The 24095-nt window shown below is 36.9% G+C and overlaps 1 protein-coding gene across 1 annotated transcript in view; it reads right to left on the reverse strand.

The window, feature by feature from the left end:
* Window positions 1–24095, reverse strand: part of ESR1 (estrogen receptor 1) — a 191410-nt gene that overhangs the window by 45694 nt on the left and 121621 nt on the right. The window contains 2 exon segments of the mRNA XM_069010653.1: window positions 6636–6971; window positions 19317–19433. Of these exon segments, the coding sequence (XP_068866754.1) occupies window positions 6636–6971; window positions 19317–19433 (453 nt within the window).

Genomic DNA, 24095 nt, shown 5'->3' on the forward strand with positions numbered 1-24095 from the left:
AAACTTCACAGATATTAAATTAGCAAAAAGCATCCATAAAGCAAGATCCAGATGCTTATTTTAATTTCTCTTTTGCTTACAGATTTTCTTCCCCTAAGAAGCAGGGGAGCAGAGAGTATCATTTCAACAGATTAAAGAGATAAGCGAAGGCGTGAGTTTTTTAACATTTTAGAAATCTCCACATCAAGGCTGTTAGGCAAAGGAGAAGAGATGATAAAACAGCTATTTTGAAAGAGTTATTAAAAATTATTACAGGAATTGAAAGCCATTCCTTTTTTAAATAAGTGTAAATTACTGGCAGGAGGATCACTGCACTTAGAAGCTCTATAAACTTTCCTACACCTAAAGGGTTATAAACACATACCACTCTCATCTAAGATTCCTTCCACTGAAAGCAGACTTAATTTTTTTTCAAGGTTTGGTGCCACTAAAGTGCAATACAAAATTGTGGCTATTGGCCTCTTTGCACACTGTTCCTAATTTAACAAACAAAGCCGTTTAGAAGGTCAAATAGGAAAACAGTATCTTAATAAAACAGCAACCTCTGTGGCTTTGAAATAAAGAAAGAAAGAAAGAAAAAAAAACCCAGTGCCAAAATGTTTATCTCCTCGGTTCATGAAGCCATAAAATAAGTACAGCACCGTGAATCATCTCAAAACTTCAAAGCTGGTATGCCCAGTGTACCATTTTCGGGCTATTAAGTTGTACAGCCACTGTACTTGTAGTAAATAGTTATACAAAATTGTAGCAGCACTGCCAAAGATTTCTCCCTTGCAACAAAATTTTCTTAAAGCTACACTCTTCACCATGAGCTCACTACATAAGCTTGCAAAGTCTGTTACCACCTCAAGAGATTCTGCACCAAAAATGTGCAGTTGATTACACTGAAAATGCCAGCCTCATTTTGAAAATACAGTACTCCATTTACGACATTTAACTATACACACAGTAAGTGAATAATGAAATACAGTAAGTTAATTCCTTTGATGTAACAGCATTTCTGTAGAAAAGCAGAGTAATGATTTTGCTCATTTTATCAAAGACCATTTTGAAGGTGGTACTGTATCCCCAAAATGTTATGCAAGTCAAGAACATAAGAAAGCATATCTTTCAGGAATATGTGATTCAAAAATGAACATTCATCTACGCTGATACCTTGCCTACATGTGATTTTTTTTGTAATTTGTCCCAATTAAATGGTAAAAGGCTCAATTTACATGTAAAGTCTGCCCCACCACAATCTGGTTGCATCCACCTCATGTGCAGCTGTCAGCTATTCCAGCTGGCTGGGGTGATCAAAAGGCACCATCAGTGTCTTACAGAGGCCACCTGGGAGGACTGAAGCCTAAATCCCCATCAGACCATGTAAAGAGTAAGGCATCCTGAATTTTTTGTTTATGTCATAGGACACTGTACAAGGTTTTTGTTCATTTAATCTAGCAAACCCACTTGCATTAGTGGCCAAGGTTTCAAAAAAAAAAAAAAAATTAAAACAAGCTTTTCTGTACTTGGCATATTATGGATTGCACTGTCATGGGGGAACCTGGTTCTGACCTCAGATAAAAATCATGTTATATTTAAGTATTGAAGATATTTTTTGAAGTTATGCATAAGAAGCTGCCAAAAGCTCTTCTTTCCCCAGAATCTGGTTAACATCACCAAGTTTGCAGAGCCGGTTTAAGCAAGTTTGAACTAATGCTGAATTAGCGGCAATAAAGTTTGAGACCAATTCTCACCTTCCCAATCAGGGCATATCTATGGGGATCTGTTAACCCATTGCTTTTCCTATTTCACATGTTCCCCGTGTTCCCTGACCTAGCCCTGGCCACTCCCTCGGTTTCTCCCTATTGGCTCCTGTACCCCAACCCCGCCCAGGGACCACCCCTGGGCCCCTGACAAAACCACCCTGCACGCAGATCACGAGGTCTCTCTAGCACTGAACATCACGGGAACTAGATGTGATTAAAGCCATCTCAAACCCTCATGGGAGACCCTTCTCTACCTCCTTCATCACCACTGAGTTGTAACACTGCTGGCTGCCAGAGCCAGATTGCAGGGCTGTCCAGAATGGACTCTGGGATGCGACTGATGGCATGGCCCTAGGAAACGCCGCTGTGCTCACAGGGAGCTGCAGCCTGCTAGGCAGAGTCCAGCAGCTACAACACATGTCTGCAAAGATACTCATCTGATTTTGAAGATTGTCCTCAGCATGTCTTTATAGCAGATCTCTGCCTACATGATTCTACACAGTCCATCACAAATTACATTTTACTGCTCCGTATTGTGGAATAGTTTAACTCTTATCCAGTACATCTACTTAGCTGTTTCTTCTTCCATGCTCACCTATTTATATCATCAGAAAGGCTGGCTGACTAAAAACTATTCTTTAAAGCCTACACAGCAAAAAAACTCCAAAAATGTCCCTGAAAGTCTTTACACGTTTTTGTAAGCTGTATCTTCATTGCTTTTCTGCTCTGTGAATATCAGTTTCTTCCTTCCTCAAATAATGTAGTCGTTTGGATTTCAGTAAAGCTTTTGATACTCTCCCACAGTATCCTTCTGGACAAAATATCCAGCACAAAGCTGTTTTCAAACTTTAGTTCAAAGATTAGTAATTACTTTCATCACTAAAAAGTCATTTCATTGATCAACATGCAAAAATAAATATATGAGGATGTTCTTCCAAAAAAGTATTCAGGCTTCACTAACCAAGTAAGTTGTGGGGTTGGGGCATAGGCTAAAGTGTATGTGTGTGTTTTCAGGGATTGTACAAAGGAATTGATTCAATTATTTCATAACATCATGCGATGGGTGAGCACCTGGCTCATGGGTCGGGCACAAAGGGTTATAGCGAATGGGGTGACATACGGCTGGTGACCTGTCACTAGTGGGGTTCCACAGAGCTTCATCTTCTGCCCTGTGTTCTTCAAGATCTTCATAAATGACTTGGATGCAGGGTTGGAAAGGATACTGAGTAAGTTCCCAGATGATACAAAACTGGGAGGAGCTGTTGACTCCCTTAATGGCAGGGAGGCCCTGCAGAGAGACCTAAACAAATTAGAGGGCTGAGCAATCACCACCCTTTACAAGTTCAACAAGGGAAAGTGCTGGATCCTGCACCTGGGATGGGGCAACCCTGGCTGTACATACAGACTGGGGAATGAGAGGCTGGAAAGCAGTGCCACGGAAAGGGACCTGGGGGTCCTGGTCCCTGCCAAGCTGAACATGAGCCAGCAGTGCCCTGGCAGTCAGGAGAGCCAAGCGTGTCCTGGGGGGCATCAGGCACAGCATCACCAGGTGGGCAAGGGAAGGGATTGTCCTGCTCTGCTCTGCACTGGGGCAGCCTCACCTCGAGTGCTGGGGGCAGTTTTGGGGGCCACAATATAAAAAAGACATGAATCTATTAGAGAGCATGCAAATGAGGGCCATGAAGATGGTGAAGGGCCTGAAGGGGAAGCCGTATGAGGAGTAGCTGAGGTCACTTGGTCTGTTCAGCCTGGAGAGGAGGAGACTGAGGGGAGACCTCATCACAGTCTGCAGCTTCCTCATGAGGGGAAGAGGAGGGTCAGGCACTGATCTCTTCTCTGTGGTGACCAGTGACAGGACCCAAGGGAATGGCCAGAAGTGTCAGAGGAGGTTTAGGTTGGGTATCAGGAAAATGTTCTTCACCCAGAGGGTGGTTGGGCACTGGAACAGGCTCCCCAGGGAAGCGGTCACAGCACCAAGCCTGACAGAGTTCAGGAAGCATTTGGACAATGCTCTCAGGCACATGGTGTGACTCAGGGATGTTTCTGTGCAGGGCCAGAAGTTGGACTCAATGGTGCTTGTGGGTCCCTTCAAACATGGCATATCCTGTGATTCTGTGATTCACTATGAAATATGATTTCAACTGATCCACTCATATAGACTTTGTTCCTTGCTTTCCTACATCCTGCATGTAGGTAAATTAACTCGCATAATGTTTCCAAGGCTTGAGAAGTGTGCGTAGGAGAAGCTGTTTCCTGCAACTGCTTTTTTTCTATTGCTAAAAAGCACACTCACTTTTTAGAAAAAAAAATATTTTTACCCTTTATTCTGAAGCTTGAAACCTTAGTAAATTAGCTGAAAAAATAACTGAGTGGATTTCCACAATGCTGTTGCACCAAATATTTAATTTAACAGAGGAAAATTATTCAGTTCCTCTGTGTATGCATAAAGTATACAAAAATCCTCTCTAATTAAACAGTATTGTATAATTCCTGGTAATAATGGAGTATTCAATGGCAATGTACTGCAGAGGTGAAAATACAATTTATATCGTCAGACACATTTCCATTAATGTACATGTATTCCCAATATATTCTAGCAGAAGGAAACTTTGGCAAGCAGAGACACAGTCTTTGAAAGGTGATCAGTACTCCTAATATTTAATATCAGCAACTAGGTACACCCAACTTTTTCTAGGGACCAAATGAGAGATTAAAAAGATATATATATTTAAGCACCTAGATCCAAATTTTAGAGGTAGGTAAACAATTGGGCCTGAATTCTTTTAAATCAACTTTCATTTCTGCTTTTGGCCATGTATATACTGTTCTCCAGGCCACAATATCAAGAACCAACTAGGCATCTAGGACTTTCAGAATCCCCAAACTCCTTTTATTCTCTCTCTCCTGCTTTAGGACTTTCCTTTGGTATAATTGTTTGTACAGTCACTAGTAGATCAAACTATGACTGGGAAAGGATTTTTGGTTTTTAATTCTAGCCAGAGTTCAACAGTTCTACATAAAACCTCACCTGCTGGAGTACTTATTAATGCATATACATGGCGTCATTAGGCTTGGCTACTCCTTAGGAGCTATTTTGACAATGTAAATGAAATGTATAATACACTGGATATACATAAATAGTTGATAACCTCATACCTTTGATTTTCTGGTGTTAGAGGCTTTCTTACATTTGAAGTATATACTGGGTAAACCAGGCAGTTTTTTGATCATTGCCAGTTGTAATCATCTTGTGACAAGCAGTTCTAGAGAGATTTCTGAATAAAAACAAGATCTGGGTTCTCTGACAATGTTACTTCATTTTTAAACACATTTCCATTAATTATACTCTCGAAATCAAAAGACATGGAAACCAAATATTTCCAGTTGGAGAACATAATGCATTTAGATTGTGGTATATTCATGTTGAATGTAAATTGATTTATTTTAACAGACTAATTATACCTCTAAAAATCAGTAGAAAGGTAATTTGAATTTGTCTGTTTGAATAGTGAATAGCTCATGCACATAGGTTCATTTTTTCAAAGGCATTTTTGTAAAGGCATGATGCAAAAAATACCTAAATTAACAGCAGAACCTGCCCGTGAATTGAACAGACTGTAGATCAGGCCTCAACCACTGTGACTTTGTCAAGAATAAAATTCTCGAGTGATTTCTTATAAGATACGATGAGAAATTAAACACACACAGGTTCTCATTGGTCATAGCTGGAGCCCACAAAGTGACTTGTGAAAAGTGGTTGAAAGGGAGCCCTTAAGGACTGGAAAAGACACGGTTATTGATTTACCAGGAACAGCCTTGCCAAGTTTAAATGAAGGAAAACATAAAAATGGCATAACCTGGGTGTAATTCTTTTGAGGTAATGCAGGTGAGAGCTGTGTTAGTTGTCTCTAGCATCCCTTCCTAAAGTAGCTGCATAACTTTAATTAAATAAGTGGCTACAGTAAAAACTTAAAAGATCAGAATCTCAGTGAATTATGAAGTATAAATTACCATGTATGCCAGTATTTTTACCAAGCTAAAACTAAGACGTGCAATAAATGTCTTATAAATTTTAAAATCTTAATTTATGAAGAGTATTTGTGTAGACTAACACTTTGAAAGGTAATGAACTTTAACTACAAAACTACTCATTTAATTTATATTGATTAATTGAACTACATGAATGATATGTAACATATAGTCAATAAAAAATGTTACAGATTTCCCACAATTCTGTAATTCCTTTTGGAAAAAGAGAGAATCATGGTGTACCAAAATGATAGAGATAAAAAAATCTAGTTCTATTATGAAAAAAAATCATACTAGAACATTTATTCTGGACTTTTTTTTTTTTTTTCAAATCCAAAATTCATGAAAGATCTTTAATTCACAGTCAAAAATAGAACCCGGCAATTAAATAAATCATAATAATACTTATGGGCTTACTAGTGATGCTGAATTTATCACTTACATTACATGTATAAGATTAACCCTTTACTAAAAGCATTAAAATAGTTAACATAATTTGATTAGATCAAATTGACTAGATTTGACTAATAATCTCTTTTAACCTTTAATTTTGCTGAGTCTTGTCTGGAAAAAAAAAAGTTTATCAAACAAAAAACTGCCCAACATTCTACAGAGTGGGAAAATACCTTTTCTTAACTAAATCTTTCCTCAAAAATAATTTACATTGCACTGTAGTATTTTATTGAAAAATACAACATAAAATTTGATTAGTGTTGTAAGTTTTGTTAATGTATTTATACTTAAATGACCAATTTCAATTAAATAAGAATAGGTAGTCAGAAAATCAGTATGTGAGGGTTTCTTTTCAGTTTGTGTTCTACAGATTTTATAGTTGACTAGGGCTTTTTTTTTCCTTACCTGGAACTCTCTTTGCCCAGTTGATCATGTGCACTAATTCTCTGTCTGCAAGGTTGGTCAACAGGGTCATCATAGAGGCTTCGTTGAATGGTCTGTTTGGGTCATATTCAGAATAAACTAGGGGTGGCTCCGCTTCCAGCAAGGCACTGACCATCTGTTCTGCCGTCAGGGACAGGGCTGGGCTGTTCTTCTTGTTATGTTTAACCACCAGTGGACTTGTCCAAAGGGTGGGAGCTCGCAGCTCTGTTGAAGAAGCCTCCCCATTCCTGGAATCCTGCTCCTCTCTTTGGCGTTTTTGTTTCATCACTCGCCCACCTCTGCGGTCTTTCCGAATTCCTAGAGACACACAAGAATATAATGAACTCCTTTCCATGAACTTAAGTATTACATACACTTGGCTTAAGCAACAGCAGATGCTTTTGATAGACCCAGGCAGCACTGACTCTTGATTTATTTTTTGAAGACTTCTTCCTATATAGGGAATCTTACACCAGTAATTGGATAGAAAAATTATTTTTAAAAGTACAGTGTCAGGAGTAGTGCACTCCTTCCTAAAATTCAGATCAGTTGGGCTCACACAGAACTCTAGACTACTGACACTGTACAGCTGCCTTAGCCCCACAAAAGGAAGTCATTTGGGAATAAATAAGTATTTCTTTCCAGTCCAAAACTTCAAAGTATCTCCCAACCTCTAACAGACCCTTATTCTATAAATGATCATCAATAAATTAATGATGTTGGTGGGTCAGATGGATCACAGAAGTAGCTCTCAAAACTACTTAGAATATTTTGCTTAAGGTCACCAATTATTTCAATTAAACATGACCCTATTACTGAGCCAGTAATCTTCATAATTATATAAAAACCACTTAAGAAAGTTCCCATTATAAGATGAGCTTATACAGCAATAAAGAATGCCATTTAAGTAGATAAACGTAAGTACAAAAAGGAGACATAATTGCAACCTCAGATTCTAATATGGGAGACCCACTGCCAAAAGGCTGAAATAACCACAACAGAAACAGAAAATTGTTATTACTGCACATTTCTGCAGTGTGCTTTGCACTGTATGACCCTGAACCTTGGGATATTATCAAATCAGCCGTACCAATTCAAACAACGTAAGACCTCTACAGTGGAACAAAAGCTTCCTTTGGGGAAAGGTTACAAGAAAAATATGGTGATAAAGCCCACGTGGACTCCAACCATAGAGGGAAGGTTAAGTTTGGCTCTAAGTGGAGGAGTTACAGGCATTCTGAGACTGAGTCAAAAACTTAAATCCATCATCAAGTGGAGGCAAGGGAGGACAACGAAGTAATAAGGAAAGCACACAAGGAATTGAGATATGAGGAGAGGGCAGCTGTGATGCAGTTTATTCTGGAGTTCTCACGCAACATGAAAAAGCAGCACTAATCCCAGTTTGAATAGCAAAAGAAGTATCTACAGAGAATAAAGATGTAAACCATTCAAGAAATAGGGAAAACATTTAAAATAAAACCAAACCAAAAACATTTGCAAGCAATCAATACAGGTCTTTCTAATGGTTGGAGAAAGGGAAAAACAACCTTTGCTCAGATCTCTTCACACCACAAAATTTTAGACCTTTAGAATCCCAGTCTTTGTTGGCAGTATTTCCATCTCACATACAGCATGCCTTCATTTAGATGTTGGATCACATCAGCAGGTGTCCTTTCCAGCCTCAAAGAAACAGGGACAATCTTTAGATCTCTTTTCCTCTTTCTTCAACTATGGTGAGATTTCCACTGAATTAGTATTTGGATATTAGGCATTTTATGTCTAATTCATTCAAAATGTAGTAGGCTTTGTGATTCTATTCCATTAATCTATTCCGATAAAGGGAGTTCAATAAATCTTTCATCACTCCTATTACTTAACTTATCTACATTTTCCCATTCCCTAAACTACTTCTAAGCCAAAACTCTCAAGTGCGTTGCTGTTCCCATTTTTCATTCAGCAATACCAGTCTTTCCTACCACTAAAGAGTTTCTGTTAAGGAGAGGATGGGAGATTCTTGCTCTTCAGAAAAACACAGGACTTATTCTGGCAAAACGTCATCTCACTGGTAACTTACTTCCTTGCAATACTCAGTAGCAGGCATGCTCCATCTGTAACAGAGATTTTTGTTGTATGCTTTGTATCAATGTAATGTTTCTGAATTAAAATTGCCCTGTGAAACATGTAGATATAATCACATGAACGAGCCCTCATGGTTCACAGAAACTAAAGCATTTGTTAACTTTCTCACATTCAAAATTTTCTGGCTGCTCATCTAGAAATTTTCTTTCAAAGAGAAAGCATCCTTGGGGTCTGTGGTGTTCAACATACTCATAAATAGATGGGCTGACATAATTCATAAACAAGATGTTGGGGCTAGAAAAATACTATAAAAACATCAGATAAGTTTAGAAAGTAAATAGAAGGCTAGAAATTACTTGGAAAGGAAGGGAGGACAGAACAACTTCATAAATCACAAGAGTTTATTATCGTGAGGCACACTACAGTGAACACTGCATGCCGGTCTGTTCTTCCCAAATTAAAAAGAGATATAAAAATAAATGAAAAAGGGACAAGAGAAAAACAGATAAGATGATTTGAAATGTGAAACAACTTTGGTATAAGAGATATCTAAACTGACTATATCTGCTTGGCCTGCAAGCCAGATACAAGACTACAAAATCAGGAATAGCAAAAAGATGAATAAGGTACAAAACGCTAAAGCTTCTCTTCTCATACAAGAAGGTTTCAAATGAAAATACCCCATGCAAGCTTCAGGACAGACAAGAAGAGGTTCCCTTTCACACCATGCAGAAACAAAATTGACAGTGTGAATCAAGTAGAAGGTGGTATAGTTAGAAAGCTGTAGGCCAAACGTGATAGAGAACAGAATCAATTAAAGGTTAATAAATATAAGTAGGGCAACATCAGCATTAAGTCTCCATCACATAGATTACTGGAAGATCAGAGGTTTTTTGGCTTTGCTTTTTATTTAGTCCAGGCCTGCCTTGTTAAGTAAATCTAGAATGTGATGAGGATTTTACATAACAGAGGAAAGGTGGCAAATGTAAGCATATTTAGCTGTTTACAAATAAACCAGATGCTAAATAAGAACAATAGTTTTATTTTTAATTCATCTGAAAGCATACCACTGGCTTTTCTTCACCTTAGAACAAAAAAGTGGTGCATTAAGCAAAGCTACACATAACCAGTTTGGAGGAGGATGCCCCCCACAAATTTATTTCTTGCATTTTTATTTTGGGATTTTAAAAAAAATCAACCAACCAACCAACAGTAGCAATTTTACTGCTGGATTTTGTGGAGACTAAATCTGAAAAAACGTCAGTAAGAGTATGCATTCCTTCTGCATCACATCACCAGATATTATGATCACAGACAAAAAGGTCTCTGAATCTGTAAAAGTATCATATTCATCAGAGATTTATAGAACTTACTATTAACTCTTTACCTAACCCCTAGATGGACAAGCAACATACTTACTTATTTTCTTGGACTAAATAGGAGTGAGGATCTCTCTGAAAAAAATCAAGTGCTCCCAAATCTCCTTCAACTTAATCAAATTTTATCTCTGTTAAATAGAGGTAACAGTGATGTACAGTCACTAATTCCAAAAAAGACAACCCTATCGAGCTACAATTTCATTGCCAAAAGTGCAATGATCCTGTAAGAGTTTTTAAATATGTGAATGCATCAATTTTGATTTCACAGTTCAGCCAATAAAGGGACCTGAATTGTCAAGTGTTATGAAGAACAATATTCTAGCAAAAATTGAAGTATTATGCATCTTTCAAGAGCTCTAAAACAATTTCCACGTTTGGAAGAGCCAAGATTTTCAAAGGCAGTTTTATAAAACTTCATATGCAAATTCAGTCAGACTTTCAGACATGGAGACAGGTTTCAAAACTGCTAAGTAATTATAGAATCAAATAATAAGAACCTGATCAGCAATACAATTGCATCTGGACAATAAAATTGCATATGACACTCCCATGGCAGGGGAGTTGGAACCAGATAACCTTTAAAGTCCTTTCCAACTCAAGAGTCTATGAGTCTATGATTGTGAAGGAAATATTAACCATATGAAATACTTCACTAGTATTTTCCCATGTCTTTAAAACAAAATAAAAAATAAATTCCATATTGTTAAAACAAAAATTCTTAGGTTAAAAATGGATTGAATGAGCACTGAACCTCAGCCATACAACAGCCATTTTTTTCCTCCCTACTGCTAATAACAAAGTTCCACCTCATACCTTCAGTATTATATAAAATACTCAAGAATATTTAGAGGAAGAAAAGGAAGAGACCAAATAGAATCAAATTTGCTTGGCTGTGTGTGAACTACAGAATAATGCATTTTAGATTTGAAGATATATGTATAATTTCAAATTCTATTCTAGTTAAATATATTCCCTATGAGCTGCTTTATATAATATTCTTCAATTTCTTTCTTACTAGCAATTTTGCCAATCAACAGTTTGTAGCCACACTTGAAGGGAAGGAAGGGAAATCATGAAATCATGGCAGGAAGAAGGCTATTTCTTTTTTTTTTCTTTTTTCTTTTTTTTTTTTTTAAATTCAAAAGGGCAACAAAAAGATGCACCTATGATTGTTTTTGGAAATGGTGATGGGTAAATGGTTTACCAGCTAACTTCCCAGTCTGGAACAACCTTTGACCCTGAGGCTCTTTGTCCACACTTCTGCTCCTTGTCAGCAGAACCCAGATAAGAGATATTTGACAGTTCTATATACATGCACAGCCTTGTAGTATTAACAGCCTATAATTTTGTCAGTTTGTCAAAAGAGTATTTCAAATGTATTTGGAAGCAGCTTCTCTTCTAACCAATGTTGTTGCTCTTCAAGACCAACCTACATCATTGGCATCCTGTTGAAAATTGACAGAGAGAAAGAATTTCTGTTTTAGAGAGAAAGAATCTCTAGTGTTTTGTAAAACAAACCCTGCTTAACAATAAAAGACAAAATGCATGTGGTAAATGAAAGACATTACAAATAAGAAGGTGTCTGTCAGAGCGGCAGAGCGTCAATTGCCCAGCTGATGATCAGTGTTAAGGGAGAATGCACAGGACAGGCCATGGCAGAGATGCCACACAAATCCTTTACACCAGTGTTCGCATAAGAAGAAACCAGGTTTTCCTACAACATAAACCTACATTTATGAAATTGAAGTTGGGGTTGAAGAGGCCAGAAATTCAAAAGCCTCTCTTCAAATGCCCAAGCATGGGAATGATTTACTAAACTCTTGGGAGAAGGCCTCTGGGGCTCAGTCCGGGCTCACTTTGGTGTCATTGCTACCACTGGCAAAAGTAAGGGACTGCAGAAGTAAAACAGTGTGAACAAGCCAACAGTTCCCTTATGGACACAAACCTGAGTGTCTAAGCAAAACTGGGTTTAGGGTCCAAAGGGCAGAGGCAAGCAAGGCAGCTGTCTTCTAATGACCTCTTATGGCAACTTCACTTTACAGATAGGCCTCATTAGGCACACCTCTGCTGAATTCAGTAGCTTTATTATGCTTCATTGGAAATAAAACAGAATCCGACAGCTTCCTTTAAAACTTAAGGTCACTGTAGCTGTTATATGTAAGTAGCATTCAATAATATAATTTCATTCTTGATTTATAACAGATGGAGATTGCTAAAGCTATGACTTCAATGTAGGTTCTAATATTATAATGTATCTCAGCATAATAGTCTTTCCAAAGTGATTTTAAAAACCTTTGAGATTTTGAGAACTTTTCTGCTTGATTCTCTCTACATAAATATATTATTTGGTCACAGAAAAGGAACACCGCTTTTGAAATTCAAATTCTATTGCCTAATAAATACTTCTTTTGAATATGGTTCAGACAATCAGCCCCTTATTTAATTCTCACTTCTCTTTCAGAAAATGAAACACAAATGTAAATTGTGCTGAAAACCCAGGTGGGTTGACAATTACTTTAAATGAGAAACATTGTCTGAAATCTTCTAAAAAGATTAATCAGAATTTAATGTCTAATCTCAAACAGACCTCCCCAAGTGACAGTGCTTAATAGCCTGATTTCTGACAAGGATATCTAGACACTCAGTACTATATAAATAATGGTCTGTGCACCTGGATGTTACAGTCTTTTCTACTCCTGAGTAGATGAATGCTGTCTGTCTATTTATGTGAGTGGGGTTTTTTTTTAAAAATATCTCTTATCCTTTTCCAAACTGGATCTCTTATCCTTTTTCAAACTCCCCTATAATCAAGACTTCCTTCTATTGGAGACAGAGGGAGAGAGTAGTCACAGTCAGGGTTTAGATTCAGATATTCAGGTTCAAGTCCTGGCTCTGCTCCCAGTTTGCTCTTTGACCATGTCACACGACATATCTCAGTGCCCCAGAACTCCTACCAACTCAAATGCAAATCATAAAACTGGTCTTCCATGTAAACTCTTAAAGACGTGGTGACAAAAAACAGCTGTTAACAGGCAAACAAATGTCATTTGGGGTCTCTAATGACTATTCATAATGCACAGTTTGAGAACCAATGATCTATTAATTAAAGATGAAGGTGTGAGGCATGATTCATCCTAATCTGTATTTTTGTATTCAATATTTTGCAGTCATAGCACATGTTTTAAAGAGCATCTGAGGACATGTAGAAGTGAAACAAGAGAAGTTCAATTAATCCGTCATTCAAATGAGTCCTTTTCAGTGCTGACACTCCTGATAAAATCATACCAAGTTTTGGTTACATTAAGTATGGCAACCACCCCATTTCTAGACAATATTTACAATGAGCCTATAGACATTTCAGGGATCACAATAAAGCCTTTACAGGAGCATTCTCTACCTTTACATCAACCACGATTTGGGAAAGGAAGTTGGTTTAGGACAATCAGTCCAGTGGTATGAATCTCAAAGACAATGAGAAATTTTAATTGCCACATTTAAAAAATTATTTACATTAAATGGGTATTGAAGGTGTTTGGCCTGATACCAGGACTAAGGGTTAGAACTGAACTGTAAGTGTCTAAACCAAGAGAAGAACCGGAATTATACAATCATAGAATCATGAAATGGTCTGGGTTGGAGAGGATCTTAAAGATCATCTAGTTCCAACCTCCCTGCCATGGGTAAAGACACCTTCCATTAGACCAGGTTGCTCAGAGCCCCATCCAAGCTGGCCTTGAGCACTTCCAGGGATGGGGCTATGTGTCTGAGCAACCTGTTCCAGTGTCACACAACCACCTTAAGAGTAAAGAATTTCTTCCTAATATCTCATCCAAACCCACCCTCTTCCAGTTTGAAGCCATTACCCCTTGTCCTACCACTAAATTATCTTGTAAAAAAGTCCCTCTTGAGCTCACTTATAGCTCTAGTACTCTAGGAATTACTCAAATAGTCAAAAAAGTATTAAAAGGCCAAAAAGTGAATGTAAACAAATATACAACTATAATCAGCTTTACAATCTCAAATAAGTGTTCAAGAGTTAAACACTAAAAACTTCTGCAGTATTAGTTTTTATATATATCCAGTTATAGCATATAATTAAGCATAAGAAAATTTGTCCCATTTTGTCCCATTTCCACCTGACTGCAAAAGGTCTTAACCGTGTAAAATTTCACCATTGAACCTGCTTTGAGCAGGTGGCTCAACAAAAAACATCCTAGAGTTCCTTCTAGCACAGATCATTTTATGAAGTGGGAGAGCAAGATAAAGCATTTTTGGCAAAGATGTTTACAACGATGGTCTCTCTTTCTGACTTTGGGGGCAGAACACAAGAATATTATATTTTGGTACAATTCAATGGCAGTGATCCACTTTGTATGTTTGCAAAGAGGAGATAGAAACATTTCACTAAAAATCTGATTTCATTTCCACCTTTTTTCCCAGAAAACTGCTGTAAACTCACAAAATTTTACTTCAAATGAACATGAGTACATGATTTCAGCCCAACAATTACAAATTTAAAAAGTTCATTTCCTCATACATTTATCAGGCCCCACCTACACAGTTATTTGGCTGAGTACAGAACAGTATGTCTAATAGGAATCGAGGTTCTCCTTGAACAAACCTGACTCATTTCACATCCACAATCCATTTTCCTTCTTTCACTAATTTCTCTTTTAAATAAAATATTTCATTAAAAGATAATTACATGAAAATGTAGAAGGCCTTGAGCCTGTCCAGTGGTTGAATCAGACATCAATTTACTTCTACTTTTGTGAATGATTTTAATAACTGTCTAGCCTCTTTACATGAATAAATATAGAATTCAGCAAGGAGGCATAGCTCCCTCCATTTAAAGACAAAAATCAGCAAAGTCTTGTTCTGAGAGGATGGAAAATTTGTTTATTCATTTTCCCTGTAAAAATGTATCTTAAACTTCAGCAAGACTGTCACAGTGAACCAAGCTGGATTAGACCTGGGTAACTATTTCATAAGAATGTAAGAGAAAAACAGAGCCTGGAGACTCCAATCTCTAGGAGTTAATGAAAGTTTCTACAGTCAAATGTCATGTGGTTTTAGCACCCTGTTACAGCCAGCACAGAGTTTCACCCCCTGGGCTGTACTGCAGTAATTTCTGAAGTGTTCTCAGATACTCTGTGAGAGTAACACTGAAGTATGTAGGCTTCAAGTGTGCTGTAACACTGTAATTTCATTACCACAACAAAGAGTACACGGAATCTTCTCTCAACAGCATGAGATTTCAGGCTGTTCAAACCCCATGTCATATACATAATCACCATCTGGACCTAGCACATGAGCACTCAAATCCTTAATGGCCACATCTCCTATGATTGGCTGTTGGGAAGCCATCAGCATTCGACAATTGAAAGAATTATGTAGGTGTCAGGGTGGTTAAACACGGCAAAATATCAGGTAAGTAATGGATTTTTCATTAAGATTCTGGCATTTAACATCATGGCAATTTTTTGCCACAGCCATGAATTCCACTAACATCCTGTTGCTATAATCGTACACAGCACTTAATGACAGATCTGTCTTGTCACCACATTGAATGTAGCACACTAATAACTAGAAACCCTCATTCGCTTACTACACTATAAAAATAATTAATAAAAAGCAATAAAGCAAGGTGCTTTTGCTTTCATAAAATCAGGGTTTTTGGAGCCAAGTCATCAGAAAACCTTTAAAACACTGGAGAAAGGGAAAACTAGGTCTGTATTGGAGCAGGGATCACCTGCACCTTACATAAGGTTGGAGCTTCAGGGTTGCAACTGCTGTAACAACTCCACTTGGAAGCTGGGACACTCCATCATATGAAAGTAAGTTGGAGTACACTTCTCCAACCCAGACTAGAAACAACCTTCAAGGCATCAGTGGATTGTAAACAAAAACAAGGCTACTCTCCCCTGCTACAGAACAGAAATAAGAGGGAGGAACAGAAATAAGAGGGACATGACAAGAATCTTATTTAATGTGTCCATCTTCACGTACAAACAGGGGAGCACAGACTAACTAATAACATATAATTTTAAGGTTCTTTGGGTTTATTCAGAAAGAGAGAATGAAGCATTTGGACAAAATATAACAGCTGTAAATTACACCTCAGATGGCAACTGCATCAGCAGAGAGTCTCACAGTCTAATTGTCTCTTGAAACAGCACAGTAACGGATGCAGAAGGAAACACTTGCAAACACAAGAGAAGAGAAAGAAAATAACTCTTCAGTACTGGAAGAAGTCTTTAAAAGACACAAGAACAGGGAAGAAAAAAAAATCAATAAAATTTCCACAGGAACTCATAAGAGGAACTCATAAGTAAATGTTCCTATGATACAGTTCAAGGGCCACTTGAAGACTGCAATTTTTTCTAACTAAAGCCTCAAAAACATGTTTTGCTTGTGTTCACTCTACTAAAAATAATATATTATGAACTTTTTCATGCTACATTAAGTGACCTTCTGTGAGGAAATCCTCAGCAACCATATTCTATATCCTATGTTATTCTATATTCTGTTTAGAATTAACCAGAGACATTTAATGAAGATTTTATATACCTTCCCCAATATTTACTGAAAGACAATATTTAATATCAGTTATTACTTGTATCACTTAAATGGCAGATAAAAGTCAGAAGTTGGGAACTTTTACAATTTATTGAGAAACCTCAGCTAATTTAGTGCAGAAGAAAAACCTGAGATTACTTTTAGGGGAAAGAAAGATTACAGGTGTTTTCCACTGTATCTGAAAGTTGTATCATCATAAGCAAATTGTGGAGATAGAGATAAAAGTGAGATTAAGACACAAATGAATATTCAAGTGTATGATAGAAATGCCTTAAAAAAAGGCATATCCTTCAACATGAAAATTAGGAGATTATTTAAACTAAAAGATCCAATCACAAGCACTAGGAATTATTAGAGAACAATGTGAACCTTGAGCTGACCGCAGAGCTACATCATTTAAGTATGTTGAAGAAAAGTTCTATTATATCTATTAAAAGAAAATCTTCATAGCTCTCCTCAGAAAAAATGAGGAAAAAAAAAAAAACAACAAACTTTTAAACATTGTGACTTAACCAGATGGCATAACAAAAATATTCACTTAACCTTTATCTTCATCTGAGAGAAATGTGACAATTATAAGGGTCTAGATTTAGAAGAAAGTTTTTTCTTCCCCCCATATCTATGTGGATAGTAGGGGATTAGTAGTGACTCCAGAAGAATTTTGAATGTTTTACTTCATCTACATTAATTTCACCTTCCCTGAAGTCATCTGCAGGCATGACAGATTTATTACTTGTAACTGAGGGATCTTGAGATTTTTTTCCAAGACTTCATAAAATAATATTTTAAAACTCTTGCCTATGAACCAGTGATGGACTTCATGCATTATTAGTAGTACTATAAGAGCAGATACAATTTATGCCGATCCTGATCTTCTTCTTTGTAAACTGTGAGTTTAGTTTCTTAAAAAAACCCAAACAAAATCAAAACAAAAACAACTAAAGCAACCACAAAACTATTTTTGAACTGACAGTTCCTGTAGTGACTATAGAAATCTTACAACATTTTAAAAGGAAAGGATGAAATCCAGAGGACTTTGTTCAAGTGAGAACCACTGTATGAAATAAAGATTCCAGACATCTATATTTGTAAGAAAATTTCGGCAGAATTACAGTATTTCTTTTGGACTACTTTAATCTACAAAATGCTAGTTGAGAAATCTTTGCAATTTTTATGAGAGTAAAACAGTTACATATAGAATAGTCAGAAACCTATTAGAACCTGCATCTTAAGAGAAGAGATATGAAAAACATAAAACTGGTATAGTGGATTATTAATTAAATACATGTAAGCACAATTGGATGTAAATGTGCCAAATGAAAAATGTAATACCATCAACATAATGCATAATTATAAATTCTAGCTATGATCTGCCATATGTACAAAGGTCAAAGCTAAATCTGCATGGCATATTCATATATGGGATTCTCTGGTTTTAGTTTTCCTTACCTGAAGTTCTAACTTCTCTGGATCGTAGCTGTGACATTAACTACATACACTTTGAAGAGTTCTAGCCATATAAACCAGGATGTTCAGATCAATAAACAAAATCTCATTAAAAAAATCAACTACTGTCTTAACTTCTAGAAGCAAAAGGAGATTTTACATCTTCCTCCTGCTTGCATCCCTAAACTGAGATAAACAAAATCAGTCTCAGCTCTTTCCTAATCCTTGAGTTGAGAAAAATGCAGATCCAACCTCAAAGTGCAGCAACTGACCAGTTTTCCTCTAGTCTTTCCTTTTTTCTCCTAAGATTCCCAGACTTGGCCTACCTTTGCTGGACTTAAACATGATCCTTTGTTGTGGAAAGGACAAATGTGATGAGCTACTCTTCTCTCTTGCTCCAGACTTTCTGTGGCATAAGTAAGTGTTAGGCGTGCCAAAGAAAGGGACAACCAGTCTGTAATCTAAACTAGCTGTTTTATACAAAAAAGACATGGGATCTAATCCCTTCTCTGAGCACTTATTAGTTTGCTAAATTTTTCCTGTAGATATAGGTTTCCATACAGCTACTTATTACTCTCTATTAATAAAAGCAATCTGAAATTTTTAGCAGGCTACAAGAAGACATCGTTATTACACGTTCCAGGAAAGTGGCATTTATCTCAGTTCTTATAAAATGAGTAAGCCTTTAATATTGTTGGATGAAATTAATTCACATCTAACATATGTGTACAGTTCCATAACAGAGGAATTATCTTTCCCTTCCAGGTTTCACAGAACAAGAATTACAAATCCAGAAGTTTATTTAAATGAATATGGACTGATTTGAGACTACCAATGTTCTTCACACTGAACTGCAAAAGGCTGCAAAATCTTGGGTTAAATTTCGTTCACCAGGACCTGAAGCCTGAGAGACCAAAAATACTGAGTTAAAAATAGTAAGAGAGGAATTCTAATTCTATTGAAATCAATGTTCCTATTATTTTTGATGCAAATTTGGACAAGATAACATGATATTTGGGAGTTTTTAATTTTTTATTTAATAAAATAATTTTTATTTAATACACTGCAGCTCAATAAAATCAGTGGCTTCCTTCTTTAGTTAGAAACCATATCAGCTACCTGAGGAAGTTAAAAGGCAGGAAGGCAGACAACAATGCTAAAGATTTGTTGATGTACATACCACCTTTCATCATTCCCACTTCATAGCATTTTCTCAGTCGGCAGGCCTGGCAACTCTTCCTTCTGTTCTTGTCAATGGTGCACTGGTTAGTAGCAGGACACATGTAGTCATTGTGCCCTGTAAAACCAGAGGGAAAGTAAGGACACAGTTATACACAGACATAACAAAAATTACTATAACATCTTGGGAAAAAAAGTAGTGTTACCATCATAACCTCTCATAAAAATGTTGATACAGATTTTGAAACTAACATCTCCATGCCACACATTTATTTGCAAGTTCTTCGAATAAAAACTTCTGTAGACTGATTAAAATAGTGAACAACTAAAGTAGCCACAAAAGAGGACAGATTAATATGAACAAGTGCCCTGACTTCCTTGCTCTTAGGCTGAGAAATACAATGCCATCTGTTTTTGTGTGCCTGTGCTGATGTTTAACCAATAGACTGCATAAAATGAGGTTTACAAAATTAAAAAGGTCTACGCACAAAAGATTTTATCTACCACAGTCTGGGGCAGTTAAGAAATAAACAACAACATAAAAAAGAAGCAACAATGCTCAAATGATTGATTGTACCTCAGGGATAAATCAGTTGCTAATCCCAGCTGCATATCTATTGATATGTGCAAAAACCTTTTGACATGACAAATTCTAAAATTACCACATGCTGAAACCAAGCTTGTTACTGGTATCTTCTCCTTCAGAGCTTATCTTCCTCGTTTACTACTTTCTACATCTCAATTCTCGTAACAAGTATTTTTAGCATACCATTTTTGTTACTGCCAAAAAGCCTCTATTCCAATTTGCTCTTAAAAAATGAGTGCGTAAATCTGCTAAAAAATTATTTTCCAACCACTGGCAAAGGTTAGCAAGGATGAAAAAGTCTCTTCAAAATTATCTCATTGGTGCTCTGTATTCATCTGAACACAGCTAAGGTACAGTACACACACGCAAAAAAAAAAAGAAGTTACTGCAGAACTGTTTGTTCTTTCTTTGAGGTCAAGGGATCAGCTTGAGGTAAAGTAGGGTGGAGGTTAGAGAGAAGCCTTGGTCTCATCAAATTATCTATCCTTGACTACAAATTAGAAAATAGAGTAAAAATTACTATCAGATTACACCAGGAACATCTGCTCTCTAATGCTGCATAACTGGGATCTCATCAAAATAAGTAGCCAAACTGTAAACTTGTTAATAGGGAGACAGATGACTATGCACTGTCTCAAATGCAGAGAATTATTATTTTTCGGTCTACTCGAAAGAACAGCATAATACTGGAAAAGTCTGTATCCACATGCTTTGCTCCAGCACTGTGGTATAAAGGTACAACTGATCCACCACCTCAACCCACCGTGAGAGAACACTTTAATTTTCAGTTCCTCTTGTAGAATACAGACTGTTCTGTATCTGATTCCAAACCTTTCACATGTAAGGAAACAAAAAAAATCAAGTCAGAAAGAAAACAGCCTCCACCATGTATGCAGTATCTACAGGGAAAAGGACCAGAAAAAGAAAGCCATATTTTTAACAAAACACACTTATATTGAGTCACACTAAGCAGCAGTGGAATATTGTAGCACCTGACCTCAACCACCTGGCTTGTTTCATTAGCCAACTTTGGAAATTGCGTAAGATAAAGATGGAAAACCTTAATTACTCTTTTTTAAAAACAAAGGAATACTTTGAAAGAATAACTAATCTTCTTCCTTGTGAAGTTAAAAGTTAAATTCACAGGGTGAATGAGTGCAGGATTTGAAATCAGCTGATAATTCAGAATATCATTTAGGTCTCTCTAAAATAAGCAGATAAATGTTACCACTTAGGTCGAAGCTGAGAACATGTTTACCACCTTTGCTGGATTGGCTGACGTTCATAATATTCAAAGGTAAAAAAAAGAAAGGTGACAGAGGTGACTATATGCAAAACCCAAAAATCAAGTGGAATCAATATCATTAGGGCAGCCATCCTGTTTTTGCTGTGCTTATGTGGGTGATAACCTTCTCCTTGGCTCTGAATCTGTATTTCCTTGTGCAAACCGCAAGTGTTTGGAAATAAGCACTTGACTTGTAGACCAGTAGGTAAAATAATCCTATTTGTAATAGAGCTACAGTTCCTACATTCATATGATAATATTTTTCCTTTTGAAGAGTTTTATCAGGAATTTGCCATTTAAATGTTACTATAATTATTCTGTTTTCATGCACATGATCTGCACCTTCAACAAGACACTGGTCATTCAAAGTACTTGATAGACTTCACAGAATAAAGAATGTAAAATTTGCCTTCAAAAAGAAAGATCTGTGTGTGAGGTGAATTCTTCAGATTATGAGTGTCATAGTAACACCATTGTTTAGCCTTTCACAATTCCCGTAAATATAGGAAAAAGATAATGCATTTATTATTTCTCTTAATTTTTGGTTTCATTTGACCACCATGCCTTCAGGAGATGGGAAAACATGTAAGCAACCAGCAGAAAATGTTTGATAATTTGAGTATACAGTAAAAACTATTATCAAATTAATCAGGAAAGAAGAAAGAAATGAAACGAAGAAGGAAGTCAGGAACCTTTCCTCCTTGTCCACAATACTATCAGATTTCAAGCATTTAGCTGCTAGAAGTGAAAAAAGAAGTTTCCTTTGCAAAGCACAGACACAGACTAAGGCAGTCTAGCTTGGGGTAACATGGAAGAGAAAAGGCAGAAAAACACAATTAAGGAATAGGTAATATACAAAAACAAGTTTAAAGTGAAATAGTATAGAACTCAGTAACCTTGATGTAAGCTGAATTGTCTTTTAGCTATTTGACCTTTTATCTAATGCTTAAAGCTCATCTCTTGGCAAAGGTGATTCCAATCAATCTGACCTACTAGAAGGGATTTCTGAAATGGGACACATCAACAGGTGCCCAGCTGCCCTGCCTTTTATTTTCATGGTATCCAAAGCATAATACATGCTAGAAGAGAGGGTAAGTAGGCCACTTGAGAGTTGGTATCACAGGAATACCACGAGGAAGAAATGTCTTCAGTGATCACTGATACTTGCAGAGGGAAGCAGGCGTCACTTGGATGCTGTGATCTTATTGAGGCTTTTTAAAAATAATCAGACAATCTGCACAAAATTAAAGGCAGTGAATTTAACAGTGAATCCCCTAGTTTTAATCCCCCATATGTATGACTTGCACCATCATGAGCTATCATGGAAGAGTCTATTGGAGCTATTGGAGGAACTTGGGGAGGGGTGGTCTGTTTTTCCTATTGCAACTCATGAATTGCACATTTTAAAACAGTAAAAATAAAATTAAGTATTTTTATAGCACATCAGGATATGCTAAGGTCTCTCCAGAATGGGGTGCAAAAATCAGACCCTTTTCTCATAGCACTAACTTTAGACGTGACATTCTGCATGATAATGACCAACAGCGGAGGGGAGGAGGATGAGGATGCCTAAACTGATGTCGTTGAATTGACTCATCATGCATTTTGAACAAAGCCAATAATAATTACTATCCTTTTATTACTATGTGCTTTTCCTTTAATTATTCTTTTATTTTCAATCTTCATGTCACATATTTCCTAAACTGTTCTTTATCTAGCTGAATAAGGCAGCTACCAGGTTAGCCATTACCTCTGGAAGCACCAGCTCCTTCTATGATCTGACAGTGATATTAGCAAAATTTTCATACGTCAGCTAGGATGAAAGGAAGGAAAAGAAGGCTAAACTGCAGACTTTATCCACACCTTAAGGTGCCAAACAAGACTGGAGATGAAAAGCAAAACCTTGGAAAGAATTACCTAAAAACAAAAAGAAAAAAAAAAAAAAAAGAAAAGCACTTGGACATTACGTTGGCTAACCTAGTAAAAACAAATGTTGAATGTAGAAGAAAAAGTAACACCTTTTTTAAGTTAAAGTGCCCCAATAAAACTGCACTGATTGGTTTTAAAATATCACTTTTTCCTAACAGGTTCACCAAAGAACAGAAGGTTATGTCTAAATCTTTTATAAGCACAGACACTCAAATTCACAGCTTAATTACCCTCAGACAAGGTCTTTGGACTTGGAATTTGGGTTTTCTTAGCAACTACTCAGAATGGCTGAGAAGATTAATCTTCTTCCTGGTTTTAAACAAGCAAAACTTTAGTACATGTGACAGTAAAGAAAGGGCCTTGAAGGCTGGGCCTTGAAGGCTGTAAAACATACTTCATTTGCATCCAGTGAGGAAGTCCTCTTTTTCTGCATACCTCAGAAAGAAAGATTATGAGATATCCTGAGTTAGAAGGGACCTGCAAGGATCATCAAGTCCAGCTTCTGACCCTGCACAGGACAGTCCCAACTATCACACCATGACCCTGAGAGCATTGACACAGATTAATCACAGAACCACTGAAGCTTCCCAGTTTACTTGAGCTGACGTGGGAAGGGGTAGAATTCTATTAAAGAAAACTCCCACAACTACTATAAAGAGCCTAAGAAGCTAGTGAGAAAGGAGGAAAGATTAAAATTTATATACTCTGTGTTATGTCTTTCAGCTGTTTCATGGAGCTCCCAGACTGTGTCTGCCTTCTAGTGGAATCTTCTTGTCTTCCCTTACGTGTAACTGCAACAGCTCACATGAGCAGGTAATTCCAGCCAAATGATTATGATACCGACCTTTTCTTAAACCTTTCCATATATCAACAGGAAAAATGAAGAAAGAAGGAGAATGGGCACTGCATGAGCATACCAAACCTGCTCCCATCTCACCATTATAATAATGCATGAATTTATATATTGAGAAAGGGTGACA

Source organism: Aphelocoma coerulescens, chromosome 3 (genome assembly GCF_041296385.1).
Source record: "Aphelocoma coerulescens isolate FSJ_1873_10779 chromosome 3, UR_Acoe_1.0, whole genome shotgun sequence".
In the NCBI taxonomy this organism is placed as follows: Eukaryota; Metazoa; Chordata; class Aves; order Passeriformes; family Corvidae; genus Aphelocoma; species Aphelocoma coerulescens.